The sequence below is a fragment of the Chionomys nivalis genome, chromosome 15, assembly GCF_950005125.1.
Source record: "Chionomys nivalis chromosome 15, mChiNiv1.1, whole genome shotgun sequence".
NCBI classification, from domain to species: domain Eukaryota; kingdom Metazoa; phylum Chordata; class Mammalia; order Rodentia; family Cricetidae; genus Chionomys; species Chionomys nivalis.
The window spans coordinates 41,549,728-41,568,236 of NC_080100.1; the positions used below are offsets into that span (position 1 = coordinate 41,549,728).

The 18,509-nt window shown below is 33.8% G+C and overlaps 1 protein-coding gene across 1 annotated transcript in view; it reads right to left on the reverse strand.

The window, feature by feature from the left end:
- Adamts6 (ADAM metallopeptidase with thrombospondin type 1 motif 6) overlaps positions 1 to 18,509 on the reverse strand; it is a 195,745-nt gene that overhangs the window by 164,595 nt on the left and 12,641 nt on the right. The window contains exons 3-6 of the mRNA XM_057789774.1: positions 13,858 to 14,026; positions 9,725 to 9,936; positions 8,916 to 8,999; positions 8,261 to 8,406 (exon numbers count right to left, since the gene is read on the reverse strand). Coding sequence (XP_057645757.1) covers positions 8,261 to 8,406; positions 8,916 to 8,999; positions 9,725 to 9,936; positions 13,858 to 14,026 — 611 coding nt within the window. The remainder of the gene's footprint in view (positions 1 to 8,260; positions 8,407 to 8,915; positions 9,000 to 9,724; positions 9,937 to 13,857; positions 14,027 to 18,509) is intronic.

Here is an 18,509-nt window from a genome sequence, read left to right on the forward strand (position 1 = left end):
CCACCTGATTGAAAAATCAAAACAAACCTAAAATTAAGGTAATATGCCAAGAGAATTTAACCTTATTATTTATTTAAGTTTAATAAATACACACATACAAAACATTAATGAGGTTAATTAGTTAATTATCTGAAGAAAACAAACTGAAATTTTGAAAATGTTTGGAATAATTCACTTTTGCGGACAAGGGGTATGAATAAACAGACAAGATAATTTTATTTCTTTTACCTAATACATTTAAGTAGATAATTACAAACTGCTATCTAACTAAGTAAAATATTCTCAAAATCTTTAAAGCAAATTTGAAAAAACAAGAATAAATCAGTAAATCCAAATTAGCAAGATGTTTGAAAATACATCTTTCAATTCACATACTACATATCCATAAAAACAAGAAAACCCTGAACAAAAAATAAAACAACATAAATTAAACATATATATTTATATATACATGAATAAATAAATATATATACATATATATGAGAAACAAAAATCTGAAAACTTGTAAAACTAGTCAATGATATTCTGGTACGTGATTGTACGGAGGCAGAGAGGCATGAGGATACTGATAAAAACAAATTCAAGGCCAGTGGGGCTATGTGTTAAGATACCTTCTTTGTCTCAAAGCACAAACACTACACTTACAAATACAAAGCTACTAAAAGCTAATAAGTAGCAATGTTACAGAATATTCAATCAACATATAATAGCAACAATTTAAAATAAAATTTTAGTAATAATATCATTTACAATAGCATGCACAAAATATGACCAAACATGTAAAAAGACTGAACATATTTATTTACTATGTAACATACACTCAAGGAGAAAGATCACATAGGGCCAAAAATATCAAGATGGAGATTGGCTCAGCAATTAGGAACACTTGCTTCTCTTCCAGAGGGCCCAAGATCAATTCCAAGCATCCACATGCCTGCTCACATGGTCAGATCACCAGTACCACTTTGGACTTTTCAGGCACTAGGTACACACACACACAGAGGCCAAATGCTCATACATATGAAATATTTTTTAAATCAATAGCAAAAGGTGAAGTTCACTAGGACCATCTTTGATCACCACCTACCACAGGTGCCAAAAATATTAAAGTATCTCCACATAATTATTTTGCCTTAACTACTTTGTTAAGTGCTTTAAAAAGAACTCTGCAACTAGTTTGTTTTAAACCTTGCTTTCACTAACTATTCCTCAACTTCCCTGTCAAAAATGGGAGATAATAGCAGTATCCGATTTATACAGTTAAGCATAAAATATTAAGCATTTATAAAACCCTTAATTATTTGGCATATAATAAGCATGTTTATATACATATACATTGGTACAACCATAAAACAAATATCAGTCCTGTAGTTACTCTTTCTTAAAACGTTTAATAACAATACACCATCTTATTTCCATTTTTAGTTGAAACTTCACAATCACAGTTAATGCCTGTTTTGGTAGGCCCTAGCTTGCACCCATATTCTAGAGCTAACTGTGAATGATATCTACTTTCACTCTTAAAAGACTGTTTACACAAGAAATTATAATCATTCTAGTTTGCCGTAGTTCTAGACTGGAGAGAAAACAATTGTCAATAAATAGTTTTGAGTAAAGAATCAATAAGACAGGAACAAAGGAAAAGACACAGGAGAGGAGAGGATGGCAGGAATGGTGGGCCATAGAGGAAGAAGACCACGTGCTTCAAAACAGCCGCTGGCAAAATCCACCTCTCTATAATCTGAACTCAACACTCATATATTGTCCTTAAACCTAATGATAATAAGTTATAAAATATTTAATATTATTATTTCCTTGAACATTTTTATTTCTTATGAATTAAATGTTATTGTGCCATGTTTAATCTTTTTATCTCTCTTTCTTCACATATCACCATGAAGCCAGTATTAAATCCAGACAGATATAGTCTTTTAAAAAATGTGTTTAAATTCATACATTATAGGCCAAACTCTATCAAAACCATTTTAAAGCAATTTTTAAATTTTATATAGTTGATTTACTTCAGAAATTCCCATTCCTTTATGATCTAGGAGCGCCAAAGTAAACAGTTATGACCCCTTATGAGAATAAATACACCAATTTTATTTAAGGATCTAATTATGGGAATTAGTGTGCATCTATACTTTAAGATGTACTGATGAGTACTATGCTTTTCACAAATAGAAATTATAAAAGTATATTGATTAAAAATTAACCTAATAAGAGGGACTGGAGAGAAAGCTTGGAGGTTAAGATTACTTGCTGCAGGGAAAGAGAAAAAGACAAGATCTCCTGAGTAAATTGGGAGCGTGGGGGTCACAGGAGAGGGTAGGAAAGGAGAGGGGAGGAAGGGAGGGGAACAAACAAAAATGGATTGCTTGATTAAAAACAATAAAAAATGGTTTAAAAAAAGAGCACTTGCTGCTCTTGCAGAGGACCCAAGTTCAGTTCCCAGCACCCTCTTCAGATAGCGTACAACTGCCTATAGCTCCAGTTCTCAAGGTGCCTACACACATATGCACAATAAAAAAATTTTTTTTTTAAGAAATACAAAAATAGCCTACTGAAGAAAGGAATTCTTAAATCTGTTACACTGGATTTAGGCTAGTAAGAAGAATGTGATATTAATACATGCCATATGATAGATAAATGATATCTGTGAAAGTTCCAGAATAGGTAAAATAATAAGAGAAAAGGTTAGATTAGCTGCTGTCTGGGGCTGGCAAGGCTAGGGCTGGGAGTCAGGGAAATGGGCATGACTTCCTTTAGAAGTAACAGAATATTCTAAAATTAATTATAGTGATGGTACCATAACCTTCTGAACAAGTACACAAAAACCACTGAATTGTCCTTTTAAAGGGTAAATTATGTGGTCTGAATTATATCTCAAGAATATTGTTTCCATGCAAAAAGAACTTAGGTGATATTTCTATTCCAGATATATAAAGTGTAATGTGTTAATATCTTAAAATGGAAAATTATGTTTCCAATACCTTATAGAAGAGAAAGACAAAAACATATAAATCAGTTTTTACTAATAGTACAGTCTACTTCACCAGCTTCCTACTGAATTTCAAACTATTATATAAATTTCTTAAATATTTTTTACTACAACATAAATTCAGAAATTGGTTTAATTTTAAGTTTGTGATTGATATTTCCTGTCTTCATGTGGAAATGAAAAGTAAATAATATGTCATAGGCAAGATTTTATTCTTAAGCAACTGTTATTAGCAGTTTGTTAATATGTATGTTAACGAAGTATATAAGATGATGCAAATCAAGCAAATATTTGATTTAAGCATTCCAAAATTTACACATATGTCAAAACACTATATAATAAATACATAGAACTTGATCAATTTTAGATATAATTTATAAAAGCACAAAATCTAACAAAAATTAATTTTAAAGATTTTAATCAAATTAATGTTATACAGTCCTACTTTGCCCAATAACTTGAGTGTCAAGAATTTATGGTGCAAAGTTTAATCATTGACTGACATAAGATAGTGATTAACAGTTCATAATTCTGTTGATTCGTGGAGGTGCATGTCTTTACTCCCAGCACTTGGAGGCAGAGGCAGGTGAATCACTGTGAGTTTGAGGCTAGCCTGGTCTACAAATCAAGCTCCAGGACAGCCAGGGATGTTACACAGAGAAACTCTGTCTTGAAAACAAATAAGCAAAAACAAAAGTTGATAATTTTGAGAGTTTAGATAGAAACCACAAAAAAGAACATTCTCATTGTGCTACAATTGTTTATTTAAGATATACTTTAGGGAAGGAGAGATGGCTTATCATCTAAGAGTACCACTTGCTTCTACAGGACCAAGGAACAATACCCAGCACCTACAAAGTAATTCACAACTCCCATCCCCATGGATCCTATGCCCTCTTCTGGCCTCCATGGGCAGTACGCACACAAGTGGTATACAGACATAAATGCAGACAAAATACTCATACATAAAAGATTAGATAAATAAAATATAACATATAAAATAGAATACAGAGAAATGTCGCCACATTTCCACACATATATATGATTGCACTAACCAGTTGGTATTCAGAGATAAGAGATCAGGTAATATCATATCATAGAGAAGAAACTGAACATCATTTTAGGAAGGGACATGGAGCTATATGTCAAGTTTTTATGAGTCTGATTGGTAACAACAGGTGTTCACTACATTATAAATTATTACATATTAATAACAATATCTATAAAAGCTACAGATACATATTGTGGTGTTTTGAATAGGAATGGCTCCCACAAGTTCATTTATCTGAATGCTTAGTCACCAGAAAGTGGCAATATTTGAGAAGGATTAGAGATGTAGCCTTGCTGGCGTAGGTATGACCTTGCTGGAGGAAGTGTGTCACTGGGGATGGGTTGGGAGTGGATTTAAGGTTTTAAAAGCACACACCAGGCTCAGTGTTGCTCTCTCTGCCTATAGATCAGGATGTAACTCTTAGCTACTGCTCCAGTGCTTGCCTACATGACATGCTGCCATGTTGCCCTCAATGATGATAAGGGACTAACCTCGGAAACTGCAAGCAAGCCCCTAATTAAATGCTTTCTTTTATAAGATTTTCCTTGCCCATAGTGTCTCTTCAAAGAAATAGAACAGTGACCAAGAGACCAAGACACATAGGTTTACATGTAAAACACATACATGTAAATGAAAAATAGAATATGTAAATAACTTGATGAATTCTTAGTTCTTGTTTTTCAGTATTACTAATACTAGATAAAACAATTATGTTTTAATTTGATAGTACATTCAATCCACAGTCACTGGATTTGCATGTAGCTCAGTATAGCTATAAATGTGGCCTGGCCTAGTACAAAATTGTAAACTTACTAAAATGTTATAAGACATTTTTGTGAGTTCTTTTTTAAAGCTGGATTTCTCAGTTCTCAAGAGAGAACTTTGTCAATGACAGCATCGTGTTATAGTATCAAAGGTAGGACACACCTGTTTTCTTTCTGTCTAGTCAGTGACCTAATAACTTTGCAGGGTACAGTTTAAACTCAAATGAATAAAATAAAATAGTATCATTTTTTTTTAACAGAGCTCTTAAAACTGCCTAAGTGACTATAGTTCCAAATGACTTTGCGCTTAAAACATTTAAGTTCTTGGAACAAATTTGGTCTTGTGGAGATAAAAGTATCACCAGTTTTCTTCTGTAATCCTTGACAACTACATTCCACATTACCCCTAGTGAGCTGACATTTCAAGCAAACATAAATCATGCTCTACTAATAAATGGTGGAGTTACAACTCTGAGTGTGCAAGTTATATGATACAGGTTTCAACTTTAATATAAAATCATTTGTGGAACTCTCTGAATTTTACTAAAAGTAACATCATGATATGTATCAAGATGTGTATATATATTCACTGATAACTCTTATTCCTTCACTGAAAAACAACTACATAATGAAAATAGTAATCATCTCATTTTGATTAGGCATTCTGTGACCCAAGTATATAATCTAGTATCACCTTGAGGTGTTAATAGTAGTTTAAAATAGATACTGCCCTAAAGAGACATTTGTATGTGTGCACATGTTCATGTGCATGCTTGTATGTGGAAATACATGTGTATACTTGTGAGTATGAAGGCAGGAGGTTAATGTTGAGTGTCTTTTACAATCATCTCTCCACCATATTTGCTAAAGGTTTATTTAATTGTACTTTACATGCATGCATGTTTATCTACAGGTATCTGTATACACCACTTGCATTCCTGGTCTCCATAGAGGTCAGAAGATGTCAGACCCCTAAAACTGGAGACAGTTGTAAGCCATTACATGGATGCTAGGAATCAAATCCAGATCCTCTGTAAGAGCAGCAAGCACCCTTAACTACGGAGCTATCTCTCTAGCCCATCTCTATCTTATTTTTGAGACAGGGTCTGTAACTGAACCTGGAACTTACCAGTCAGCTATTTCCTTCTGTCTCTGCTTTCCCATCAATGTATATTACTACATCTGGGTTTTGATGGGAATGGTAGGGATCTGAAATCAGGTACTAATGATTCCCCACCAAACATTTTACCAAATGAGCCATCTTCACCTGCTACAAAAGGCATTCTTGTAACCTCAATTACATTATCCAATATAGATTGATAGGAGATCTGAACACTGACTTCTATTAAATCCTGACGGCATTTCTAATGCTACTATGACTGCTTACCAGAGACAATAAAAGAAAGAAAGAGTTATGTTCAAATTTCAGATACCAAAGCCACTCAAAGTAGCCTACAAAGCAAAAAACTCATCAGAGAATTAAGGAGCTATCTGGGCAAATTAAGAGTTGAATATTGTAGCCATAATAGGGTAGTAAACTGCCCAAATCTGTTTCCTACTTAAATACTTATGAATCTGTAGCCTTGATGCAATTTCTGTTACTTTCTGAAAAAAATGTGAAAATCTAGTGCAGATATATTGAAACTGTATAGTTGTAGTTATATGAGACAGAAAGGAATATAGAACGCATGTAAATTTGTGTGATCATTTTGATAACTATATACATAGAAGTTTTCCATGATTTCATTAACACTAACCATGTCCATATATGTTAGTGAATAAAAGGTTTCTACATTAGCACAATTCCTAGTAAATTTTTAATTCCTTAAGGATATTTGATAGTCTTTCAGGTATAAATACTATGAGGAATCAGAAAATTGATCAGACAATTGTATCAGCACATACATATAGGACCATAAGGTGTAGTTTTATTCAGCAAGCATATGATAAAAGTATCTAGTTTCTGATCTCAGGAAGATGAGGCTAGTGCAAAATTAAAACAAATATACCTTAAAAAGCACTCGGAGACTTTATGGTACAGTTGACAGAAGTTTTTGTAAAAGTTAAATCATGTTATCTTACTGAGTGTCAAGATTCTGATCCTACCTCCCTCCTTAGATGTTAAAGAATAGAAGCCTACCACAGATCATGCATATGTTAAATATATGCTTGCAAATGAAAAAAATAATCAAAATGACAAAGCTATTTCACTCAGCCAAGACACCATTTGTTTCTATTTGCTTACTGTTCACTTTGTTAATTTATTGTCTTTTATTTATAAATAGAGTTGAGTTCAAAATTATTAAGTTAGGATTATTAAAGAATAATGTTTCTACACAATCACTGTCAGAATATAAATAAATTAAAACAAAGTTTGGCACATCCACAGTCCCAGCCATTTGGGAGGTTAAGACAGGAGGACAGCTGGAGCCCTTGTTCTAGATGTCAGACTAACAAAATTGAAAGATAAAAAATGAAAAATAAAAAGAAATCAATGTACATAGGCTAATAAAAAGAAAACAAGATCATCAGGGGTTAAGTCTATTTTGATTTATTAGTTGAATGACCTTTAAAAAACTTATTCAACTATTTTGATTTAGTTTCCTCATTTCTAACATGCAAAAAATCCCAATGCTATATATACTCCGCAGAGCTGTTAGAGAGTAAGCATAAACAACACTGTAAAAAGGAAAGAGGGGTGATTTCACTAGGTTATTACGGAGCAATGACTTTTCTTAGAAGAGAACTTTACAAACAATATGATAAAACTGCTTCCTAAAGATTTTTTTATGTATATGTGTGTGTTTGTGTGAATGTATGCAGTTTATGTACCAGTAGCTGTAGAAGGCATCAGATTCTCGAGAACCTTAGCTATAGGCAGTATGGAAGCCCAATGTGGGTGATGAGACGTGAAGGGGTCTTCTCCAAAAGCAGCCCAAGCTCACACCCACTGAGCTATCTCTCCAATTCTGAACACGTTTTTTTGCACTTAAATGCTTAATTTAAATAATATAATTAAATAGACATACACTCTCCTCTTTCTTTAGTAAATTAACACAAATTAACACAACTAGGAAGTACATAGGAATAGTTGTCATATTTTATAACCAAAAGTGACAATTTATTTCTCATGCTTTTAAATCTTGCTTTTAATATTTTAACAAATGGGATTTGTACTTCCAACTTAATATTACAAATAGGATTTATAAGGAGAAAAGTCATTTTATTAAATTTCCAAATTAAATCTTAATCTTTCTTTCTTATTTAGCTCATTTGATATAAGCACATTAATAGTAGACCATATTCTTTCACAGTAATAAAAAAAATTACCACTTTGCGCTTTCTACACTCATTATCTGCATGAGGCTTTAGATAAAACCAAATATAGTTACAATATTAAACAAACACAACAATCAAAGGAAAAATACTTGCAACAAACCATACCTAGTAATTAGAACTGCATTATCGTGGTGGGCAATCCCATTTTCTGGAATGGTGTTTCCATCACTTTGGTGGGAGAGAATGGATTTCTGCCATTTACAGAAGCTATCGAGGGACTTGTCTGCGTGATGGTTTATCTCCAAGTTTGGCTGCAATACAACATGCATACCAGAAATGTTCCAAACAAATTACTAAGGTCAGTTGTCAAACTTTTGAAAGCTAAAGTGGGACTATAAGTAGAAGCAGTGGTTTCTAGAAATAATCTCTTGCCGGTTTTTATCTCCACAACATCTGACCTAGGATTCATTTAATTTACTACTGAATAGACTTTCCTTCCAGTTCCAACTTCAACAATAAAGAGAATATATATGAAATCGTCAGCATACAAAAAACAACCAAAACCATTATTTTCAGGTAAGCCATACAAATAAAATGCTCATCCTTAATTCTGAAACATGTAGCAAGTATGTACATATGGAGAAAAGTTTTAATAAGACATGAGATATATATTATTACCAAGTATTTCAATATTGCATAAAAATTAAAGTCAAGAGCAAAAAAATTTAACTATGACTTCCTAAGAGAAGTAACAAAGAAATATATCTGCTCATAATCCAATAGCCTAAAAGCTTTGATGTATAAACTAATCCATTCTTACCTGATCTTCTGTGAGAACAATTAAGCGAGCCACTATAATATTCACAACGTTTCCTAGACTGGAGTCACGGTAAAGTTTGGCAACCTGACCTCCAGAAAATAAGAAAAGACAAAAAGTCAGACAAAAATAATGGAATGATATTTTGAATTTCTAAAAAAGATAAAAAGCAATTTTTAGGTCTTAATGGTGTATATTTAAAGATATTCATTTACCCTATACTACTTAGGACTCCATCTTCAAGATGCTTTGGTTAAAGGATTTTATGTAAATCTACAAGTACCCTCTTTAGAGAAGAAATGCATGCATCACAAAATCTATAATATGAGTTGATGTTCCAAGCTCCTTAAACAAGACTTGAGGACTCATTTTTAAACAGTGGCATTAACTAAAAATGAACAACAAGATATTTTACTTTTTTTTCTATGCAATTTAAAAGTTAATTGACCACCCAGGTATGGTGGTACATGCCTTAAATCAAGCAGATCTAGTTCACTCTACATAGTGAAATTCAGCAAGCCATGGTTACATAGAGAGACCCTGTCCCCCTGCCTCCCCAAAAAAGGTCAATTGACAAATTCTTAGTCTGGTTGAAAAAAATCAACAAAATGACATGGCAGTGCATGTATGTGTTTTCTGAGTACAAGTTCTAGACTCAATCCCAAGCAGTTAATTAAAATGATTCAAATTCATTTCTTACCAACTTATACAAATGAAAGTTCATCATTATTTATTTCAGTAAAAATTCATTACTTTAGTATAAAACACAACAAACTACTTAGTAAGACAGTATTTAGAGGGATCAAACTTACAATATTCATCACACTCAAAATATAATGTTCAATGTCTTTACGGCCATGGTAGCCCACCATCATTTTGTCTGCCACTACCAGTGTCTCCACAAATCTCTCAGTGCTCACAGATCTTCTCTGTCTGTGGTGAAGATGTGTGTCATTAATTGGTAGGAAAGAAGAAAAAGCAGATGTCTTATTCAGCCACCAAGGTTTGCCATGTCTTGTGAGATCTACGATAAAAGTAATAAGTAGTTCAGATAGATTCACTAACAAAATATACTTATGTATAGATCTCATGTAGATAGGTTTCTCATAAACTCTCTAATGGATTAACATATTCAATAAGAAGAGAGTAAAGAACTATATAAACAAGAAAAACTTTCAATTCTTCAATTAGTTATCTTATCTGAAAAATTATCATTCAATTGCTCATGAAAATAAAATATACCTATAAAGTGAAGTAATTCATAGATTTTTAAACAAGTCATTTACTATTATTCCAGTGACTATTTATATTCTAAATTGGAGTATATACTGCAATGAACCACTTACGATTAAAATAAACTAGGGCCTAAACTTCTAAACTAGACTAAAACCATGCAGACAGAAAACGACTATGATGCAGTATCTATCCCCAATGTGAAAGGCATCTGTATTACAGTAAGATGCTCTTGTTAAAATGTCTTAATTAGGCAGTCCCGGATAGATGGCTTAGTGGTTAAGAACACTGACTGCCCTTCCAAATTCCCAGCAACTACATGGCAGCTCACATGTCTGGAACTCCAAGATCTGACACCCTCACACAGACACATATGCAGGCAAAATAACAACAGACATAAAATAAAAGTTTTAAAAAAAGTTTTAATTATATCCTATTCTTTTCTTCTCAGTTCTAAAAAGCTATGAATTAGACTTCCCACATAATTTTGCTGTCTACAATTATTTATGTTGGCAGAACACACAGAGTATTACTGACCCCTTTTAAAGCCACTTAAATACAGGTGAATGAGGCAAATCACCTGTAATCCAACCTCAGAAGGCAGAAACAGGGGATATCGAGAGCAAACTGGATATCAAGGCTAATCACAGAAGTGAGCTGTAGGCTGGATTTATCAAGACCCTAACTTGATAAATAGGTGAAAAGACAAAGAGAATGATTTCCGACATCATTCAGGTGGCACCTTAAGCACATGTACCTATACACATGCATGCTACACACACATGCACCCATACACAGCAAAAGAAACAAAGAAACAAATAACATGTTTACACATACACACACAAACACACACACCTGGAAAATGGAAACACGAAAATAAAATAAAGGTACAGGGTAATAATAACATGAGACCTGAGAGACATGTTAACAACACGTTCTTTTTTTTTTTTTAAATATTTATTTATTTATTATGTGTACAGCATTCCTTCCATGTATGCCCGCAAGTCAGAAGGGGGCGCCAGGTCTCATTATAGATGGCTGTGAGCCACCATGTGGTTGCTGGGAATTGAACTCAGGACCTCTGGAAGAGCAGTCAGTGCTCTTAACCACTGAGCCATCTCTCCAGCCCCAACACATTCTTTTTTGAGAATATCATTTCTACCTTTTCTTTCCTCCCTCCAAAACCTGCCATATACCCCTCCTTGATCCTTTTAAATTTATGACCTCTTTTTTCATTAATTGCTGTTAGGAGTGTGTGTGTACTCCTAAATATAATCTTCTCAGTCTGTATAATATTACTTGTATGTATGTTTTCAGGGCTGACCATTTGGTATTGGGTAACCCATTGGTGTGCTCTTCCCTGAAAAAGACTATTTCTCTCACTCTCAGCATTCCTTAGTTGCTTATAGTTCTTTGTGTAGGGCTGAAGCCAAAAGCCATCCCAACACACCCCACCATTTACTTTGGCATATCTATTGGTGTCACCCTTGTTCAGTTCACAGTTAGGGAGTCTTGTTGCTAAGACTTTAAGGGTGTAGTTTCTGACAATACTAGGAGACAAAGTCTCTCAGACAACTCCCAGTCCTTTGCTCTTATCTGCTCTGTCTTCTGTTCCTTGGGCCTTAAGTGGAGAAGTGTTTTGTAGAAGTGTCCACTGGGACTAGGCTCCACAAAACTGCATTTTAGTTGGTTATTCTAAAAACCATATTTGGCATGGTTCATGCAATATATTCTTCAGTTTTAGTTGTATGCCATTTGTAAATACATCATTATGTTTTTATATTTTTCTTTATTAATTAAATTTGAGCAGGTAGAGGACCTTAACATACGTTTCTTCCATGTCTTTATGCAGATTAAAAATTTTCACCTCCAGTATCTAAAATGTTTAATGAGGAAAATTTTAATTAATATATAATTGACAGAAAGTGGCACTATTTTAATTGGTCTTCCATTAGCTTTTGCCTTTTTAAAACCTTGCATTGGTAAGATGGAGAAATTTTACATTACAAAGAAGAAATGAAACATGACTATGAGAAGAAACAGTTAAATACTTTGGAGTTCACATAGATTAAATAATTCTCTTTATTTCTAAAGGTCAAGGGAGACAGGGACATATCAATTTTCCCAATACTCTACTCCCTACTCCAAAACAGTGTTTGCTCATGTCCAGTTGTGGCAAATAAACCCATAGGTTACCACAACAACCCTGAAACCCATAGGTTACCACAACGACCCTGAAACCCATAGGTTACCACATTAGCCCTGTTTTGAATACTCTATTATGAGTGTGGGTAGGACCCCAAATTGGAATACAAGTAATTACGTATATAGAAATACATGATTATGTTATACAATACTATGCATTTGCCACCTCTAGACTTTTCCTTACTGGCTTGAAAAGGGCAAGCAATCATGGTTTTTAACTCATGGAAAGGAACTACAGGTTCCCACAGGCATGTCAAAACTAAAGCTATATAGAACCACAAAGAATTGAACTCTAGGAAGAACCAAGAGAATGGGGAAGTGGACTATTCTTCAGCCAAGATGCTAGAGGAGATCTTGGCTCTAGCTAAGGCTAAGCAATGACCCATCTAGTCAGGCTTCCAGCCATCAAAAGCAGTGGAATAATAAGTGAGTGTTTTTTAAGTGTTTTTCACAGAAAAATATTATAATAAATATTGTTGTGATGATTGTCAACATGTTTTTTGTATTAATAAAACTTCAATTTCTCCTCTTCAGTCATCTGCTATCACAAAATCATTTATTTATAAATTATGCCTGTTCATTCCTCTGGCTAAACAGCCTACTGTTTAAAAATAGAATAATTTGATCAGTTTTACTTCTCTGAGCCATTCAATTTCTATTTATTTTAAATTTCTATTTATTTTAACTTAAAGCATTGAAAGATTATGTAGACATACCTGAACCTTATCATAAGCTGCTTCTCAGTGCTTTTATCAGCACCATTCTGATTGTTATCATTTTCAAACTTTTAGTTTTTTAAATTATTAGTTTGCTTGGTTGTCAGTATGTCAGACAATAAATTCTGCATATTTTATCTACAAATGTCCAATAAAGACAGTATATATCATATGTAATTATATATCTACCATGATATGTATGTATACAGAAAGGATATATAATATTCTGTTTTGTTTTTTAAATTCAATATAATAACTCATTAGAAGCCCTGTATCAGCTGACCTTCCTCTTTGGCTCAGATATGTTCCTCTTCCCCTCAGGTCTCAGCTGAAAAGTTCGATCTCCCATGAGACTTTTCTTGACCACTGAAACCTGGGTTTGTCAACCCTGCTGTGCATTCAGTGCTATCACAACCTGTGATATGCTTAAAGGCTTCTAACCTTAAATGTTTGAAGGCTTCCAAGATGTGTGTGTTCCTGATACCAGCATGAAAACATCAAGTTAACCCAACAGTACGGGGCACTGTGGAAGACCTCTGCATGCAAGTTGTAAATAAAATAAGAAACTACACTTCTCTTTAAAAAAGTCAAATTTTATATAGACACATTTTAAGAATTTCTTAAACAGCCTCCAAACTGACTTAAAACTATTACTAGGTAATACTTTTTAAGATGGTTCTGGACATTATAAATCTAATTTGGCATGTATAGTTTTATCATTAATAATGTTTTACTTTCCAGAAAAAAGAGACATCAGCAATACACAAAGCTTCCCAAAACCTTGCACTCACCTGAAACCCCACAATGAGAATGATCATAGATATGTCGTTGCTGGAGTGTAGACTTTTTGTAAATAACATGAGGATGGCCATTTTCATAACTAAAATGTTTGGAATCCTCTGTAGTATTCTTTAGAGGCTCAATAAAATATTCTTCATCTTCTGTAGCAATAATACCATGCTAAAAGAAGGAGCAACAAAGGGTTTACCTAGAAGGGTCATTTTAAATAAATATCTTTATTACCAAGATTAAAAGACAAATCAGTATCTCCTCAAAATAGAGCTTAAAATATATGTCAACTTAAATTTTTATTTTCTATATTAAGTAGAGCATTATGTAAATTTCTTCATATTTTAAGACAATTAAACACCTGCACATGTTCTGCACCCTCTAAATATGTCAAATGCCCATTCCCTCAAAAACTCTTTGAGTTAGTAGAGACAGCTATAAAAACCTAGTTCCCTTCCAAATTGTGCATAACTTCACTCTCTGTGTTTAGGTGCAGCTTTGTTATTATTAAGTTTTACCCAATACAAAAGGCAGGGGCTGTAAATCACCTTCAGGATCAGTCTCTGAATACTATTCCAGTGGAATTCTCCACTCCCTGCTTCCCTACTGCCAACTGAATGGAAGGACTCCCAAATTTAGGGGCAGTAAAAGCCAAAAAGGAAGGCTGCTAGGTCCCTGAACGACCTCTTACAAAACAACCTGATGTAAACACTAACTAAGGGAGAAATAAACTTTTTCAGTGGTAACCATGAACATTTGAGGTTTGTGATATACTGATTAATGTTTTTCTAAAATATGTGTTCCCATTTGGATATGAAGTAACAGGCTTAAAAATCAAGGATTGTCCAACACTGCATATATAGAGAAAGGAAAAGGGATTTGCTGCAATTCAAATAAAAGCTCCTTGGTTTCCCACAGTACTACATCACATCATGCCTATTTAGTTACCTCCTTCCTACCCAGCTGTCATATGGCTCCTTAAAGCTCCCCAGGCTTACATGGAGTGTTATAATGCCTCTGAGCTAAATGAGAGCTTATTATCAACATCATTTATTTTCAGTTGATTCAATTCCATAAATTTATTTATTTAATCTAGAAATTTATTTAATTACAGTAAATTCACACTGGTTCAGCACAAATCTTGAAGCTAATTAAGTTTAGTACTATGTTCTTTCTCCATGTTCTAACTTTCAACTAAACTATTGCTTTCTTCAAGAAAAGCATTATGTTTTATATTTCTTTGTATCAGCTACAGCCCCAATATGTGTCTCATATGCAGTAGATTCAAATAGTTTACTGATGAAAAAGAAATGAGATGGGGAAAATTACCTGCATAAAAAATAAGAACTCCACAAAATAAATAAAGAAGAACGTTGCTCTTCTAATCCTGCTTTCCTAAATACGTCATATGCAAGGATGGCTCTTCACCCTACTAGCATTTAACACCAGCTAGAATACAAACTCTCTAAACGTATTTCCTCAGCTGAGAAAAATGAAAGAACTGCTCTAAATTACTCATTTTACACAACACTCTGGGGAGACTTTAGGGTTCTATAAAGTACTCTAAAGGGATTGTACCAGACTACAAAGGGGGACCTAGACTAGGATTCCAGGGCTCAGAATCAGCTGTTTTTATTAATCAGTGTACTAAGTGTCCAAATAATAGTTCACATGAGAAAAAAATGTTTCCTTTTTCTAAAAAAGAAAAACAAAACATAGAAAACATCTAGTCCAAATAATCTCTAATGTCCCTTTGATTTCTAAACTTCTATGATTCTATTTAGAGAAATTCATTTGAACTACTATATGCTTAGATAGATAAGACATAATCAGATGTGTTATAACTTACAGAGTAGGTTGTCATTCACCCACAACCTACACAAAATGAGTTGAGGAACAAAAAAAACAACAAAAAGAAGCCTTTAGTAACTTTATGGTTTTTTTATGTTTATATCCTTATTGGTAGCAGACCATATATGAAATTCAAACCCTGAGGAATAACTCAATACACTATAACAAACTCTAGTATCTGTGTAAAAATGATCTTACCAGGCAGTTTAACAATGTCCTAGAAAACTGAGCACAGTGTTTTAAAAACATAGTCATGTTTTGTTAAGACTTTGATTAAAAGAAAGTGTAGGACAGCAATCTAGGGTTTGAACCACAAAGACTAGGACACTGAAGTCATACTGGTCTGTCGTCAGTATTAAGTTGAAAGCCACTAACAAAATCTCAGGTTATTGAGGGAAAACAGATTCAGAAAGCTAATAAGCAAGAAAGAAGAAACCTTGCAAGAATGAAAACATTCTGAAATGGCATTTATGAGGTTTCATGTAGTATGTTTCCTATAAAATGTTTTCACATGTCTCACTTAATTTTAATAGTTCTATGAAATAAACAATATGATCAACTTTACGAATAAGCTAAAGGGACAAATTGTAGCAGCAAACTCATTTGACTGACCTCAGAGTTTAGACACTTAATCACTATATTATAATTATCTCATCACCTAAGGGCTGTTTCTGATTGAGTGCCTCTGGTAGTATGAAAACTATACTAGATAGATGATGGAAGTAAAACGGTGAATCAAAGAAAGTCTGGGCTCTGTCATAATGCTTACTTCTAGCAGGAAAGGTAGGAAAAGGTAATTGATTGCATATATAAATGATATATCAGATTGTGATGCTAAGAAAAGGAGAAAGGGCAATGAAAAAAGAACAGAGAATTATAAGAAGCTTACGCAAACTACTTACAATATTTGGAAATATCCTCTCGGATGCACTATTTGGACTGTAGAGATAACATAGTTGGTGAAGTGCTTGCCTCATGTGTTTTAGACCTGAGATGAAGCCCCAGAAACCATGTACACATGCAGGTATGGAGTCACACACTTGTAATATTGCTCCCTAGAGTAAGTCGAGCTCTAGGGAGATGGGAAAAGATGGACCACTGAGGCTCAATAGTCAGCCAGTCCAGCTTACTTTGCCCAAGTCAATGAGGATTCTGTCTCAAAACCTAAAGTGTATGGCACCCAAGGAATGACACCTGAGACTGATTACTGGGTTCCACGTGCATTGGAACACACATGCATACCTGCACACACACACACAAAATATAATGCTATTTAAACAGAAGCCTGCATAAAGTAAATGAGAAAGTGAAGAAAGATGTATTGATAAAAAGACCAAGCACAAAGAAAATAAGGTCATGTGGGATATTTATTTACACTGCTTGAAGATGTACCTATGTTGTACCTCACATGCCCAAGGTACCTGGTTAGTTTAATAAAGAGCCAAACAGCCAACAGGTAGGCAGGAGAGGTTAAGTGGAACTTCCAGGCAGAGAGAGGAACACAGAGAGTTAGAATCTAGGAATGCAAGAGATACCAGCAAAACTGGAGAAACTCAAATATACAGAATGGGAAAGAGGCAAAAGCCATGTGCCAGAACCTAGATAAATAGAAGCAGGCTAATTTATGTTATATGAGCTATTGGAGAACAAGCCTAAGCTCAAGGCCAAACTTTCATAATAATAAAAACTCTCGTGTCATTATTTTGGGGATGGCAGTCCCACAGAAAAGACAACCATAACGAGGTAAGAGACAGCAGGGACCTACAATACCTGACTGGAGGGGAAAAAGGAAAAATTACCATAAGATTAGAAAAGAGAAACACATGGATAAGTGAAGTCCCCAGAAAATTGTGGCTGGCTGACAAGAGCACTACTCTCATGTCCCTCAGCATCCCTATTCACACTTATTCTAATTGTATCAGGATCATGAAGACTAATGTCATATCTTCTCTGCTGGGTTTCTACAGGAAACCCAAGCTGCACTTCCTGATTCAATTCTATTCATTCTGATTCTATGGCCTACTCCTTTAGCCATTATCTTAGACACGTCCCAGTGTTCTTTGTCAAACTCGAACCAATCATAATTTCCTACATCTTCAGTTTCTTTGGTGAATGTTCCAAAAAGAATATCAAACTCTCTAAATGACTTGGTGTAATAATCTGGAATGATGGTTCACTACCACTTCAAAAGTTTTTCTTTTTTTCTATATGAAACACCAGGTTCTCATACCATTATCTTCTCTATTTCCACTGCAGTTATGTGACTTCAAGTCACTAAATAAATATTTTAATTTTCTGAATCACTGTTAGTTCTGCAATATCATTTCTCAGATAAGCACTGCTTTCAATATTTTATACCACAATTCTTAAATTTTGTTATGTGTACACATGTGCCCAAATTCCTTTAAATATCTATTGATAACTAGAAGACAAAATTAATGGACACTTTTCAGAATATTTTACTTAGAGAGCAAAATATAGAATTATCAATAAAACTTACTGTGGTGAAAAAGCCATCAAAATATTTTAAATATATTAAAAATATTATGTAGCATTTAAGAATATTTCAGTGGTTCTATAATAATGATACTTTCATAATAATAAATAAATAAATAATAGTTTAAAAGCAAAAAATTGTAACATAATACAATATGAATATACTTAATACATATTAGAATAAAAGCACTACATTGTTTTGTTACTTGTTCTTTGTAATTAAAGGAAATTCATCTAATAATTAAGAACTAGTGTGATTTCAAAAAGACTCCTTATGAATTGGCAGCTTGCTGGCCCTAGACCCCCA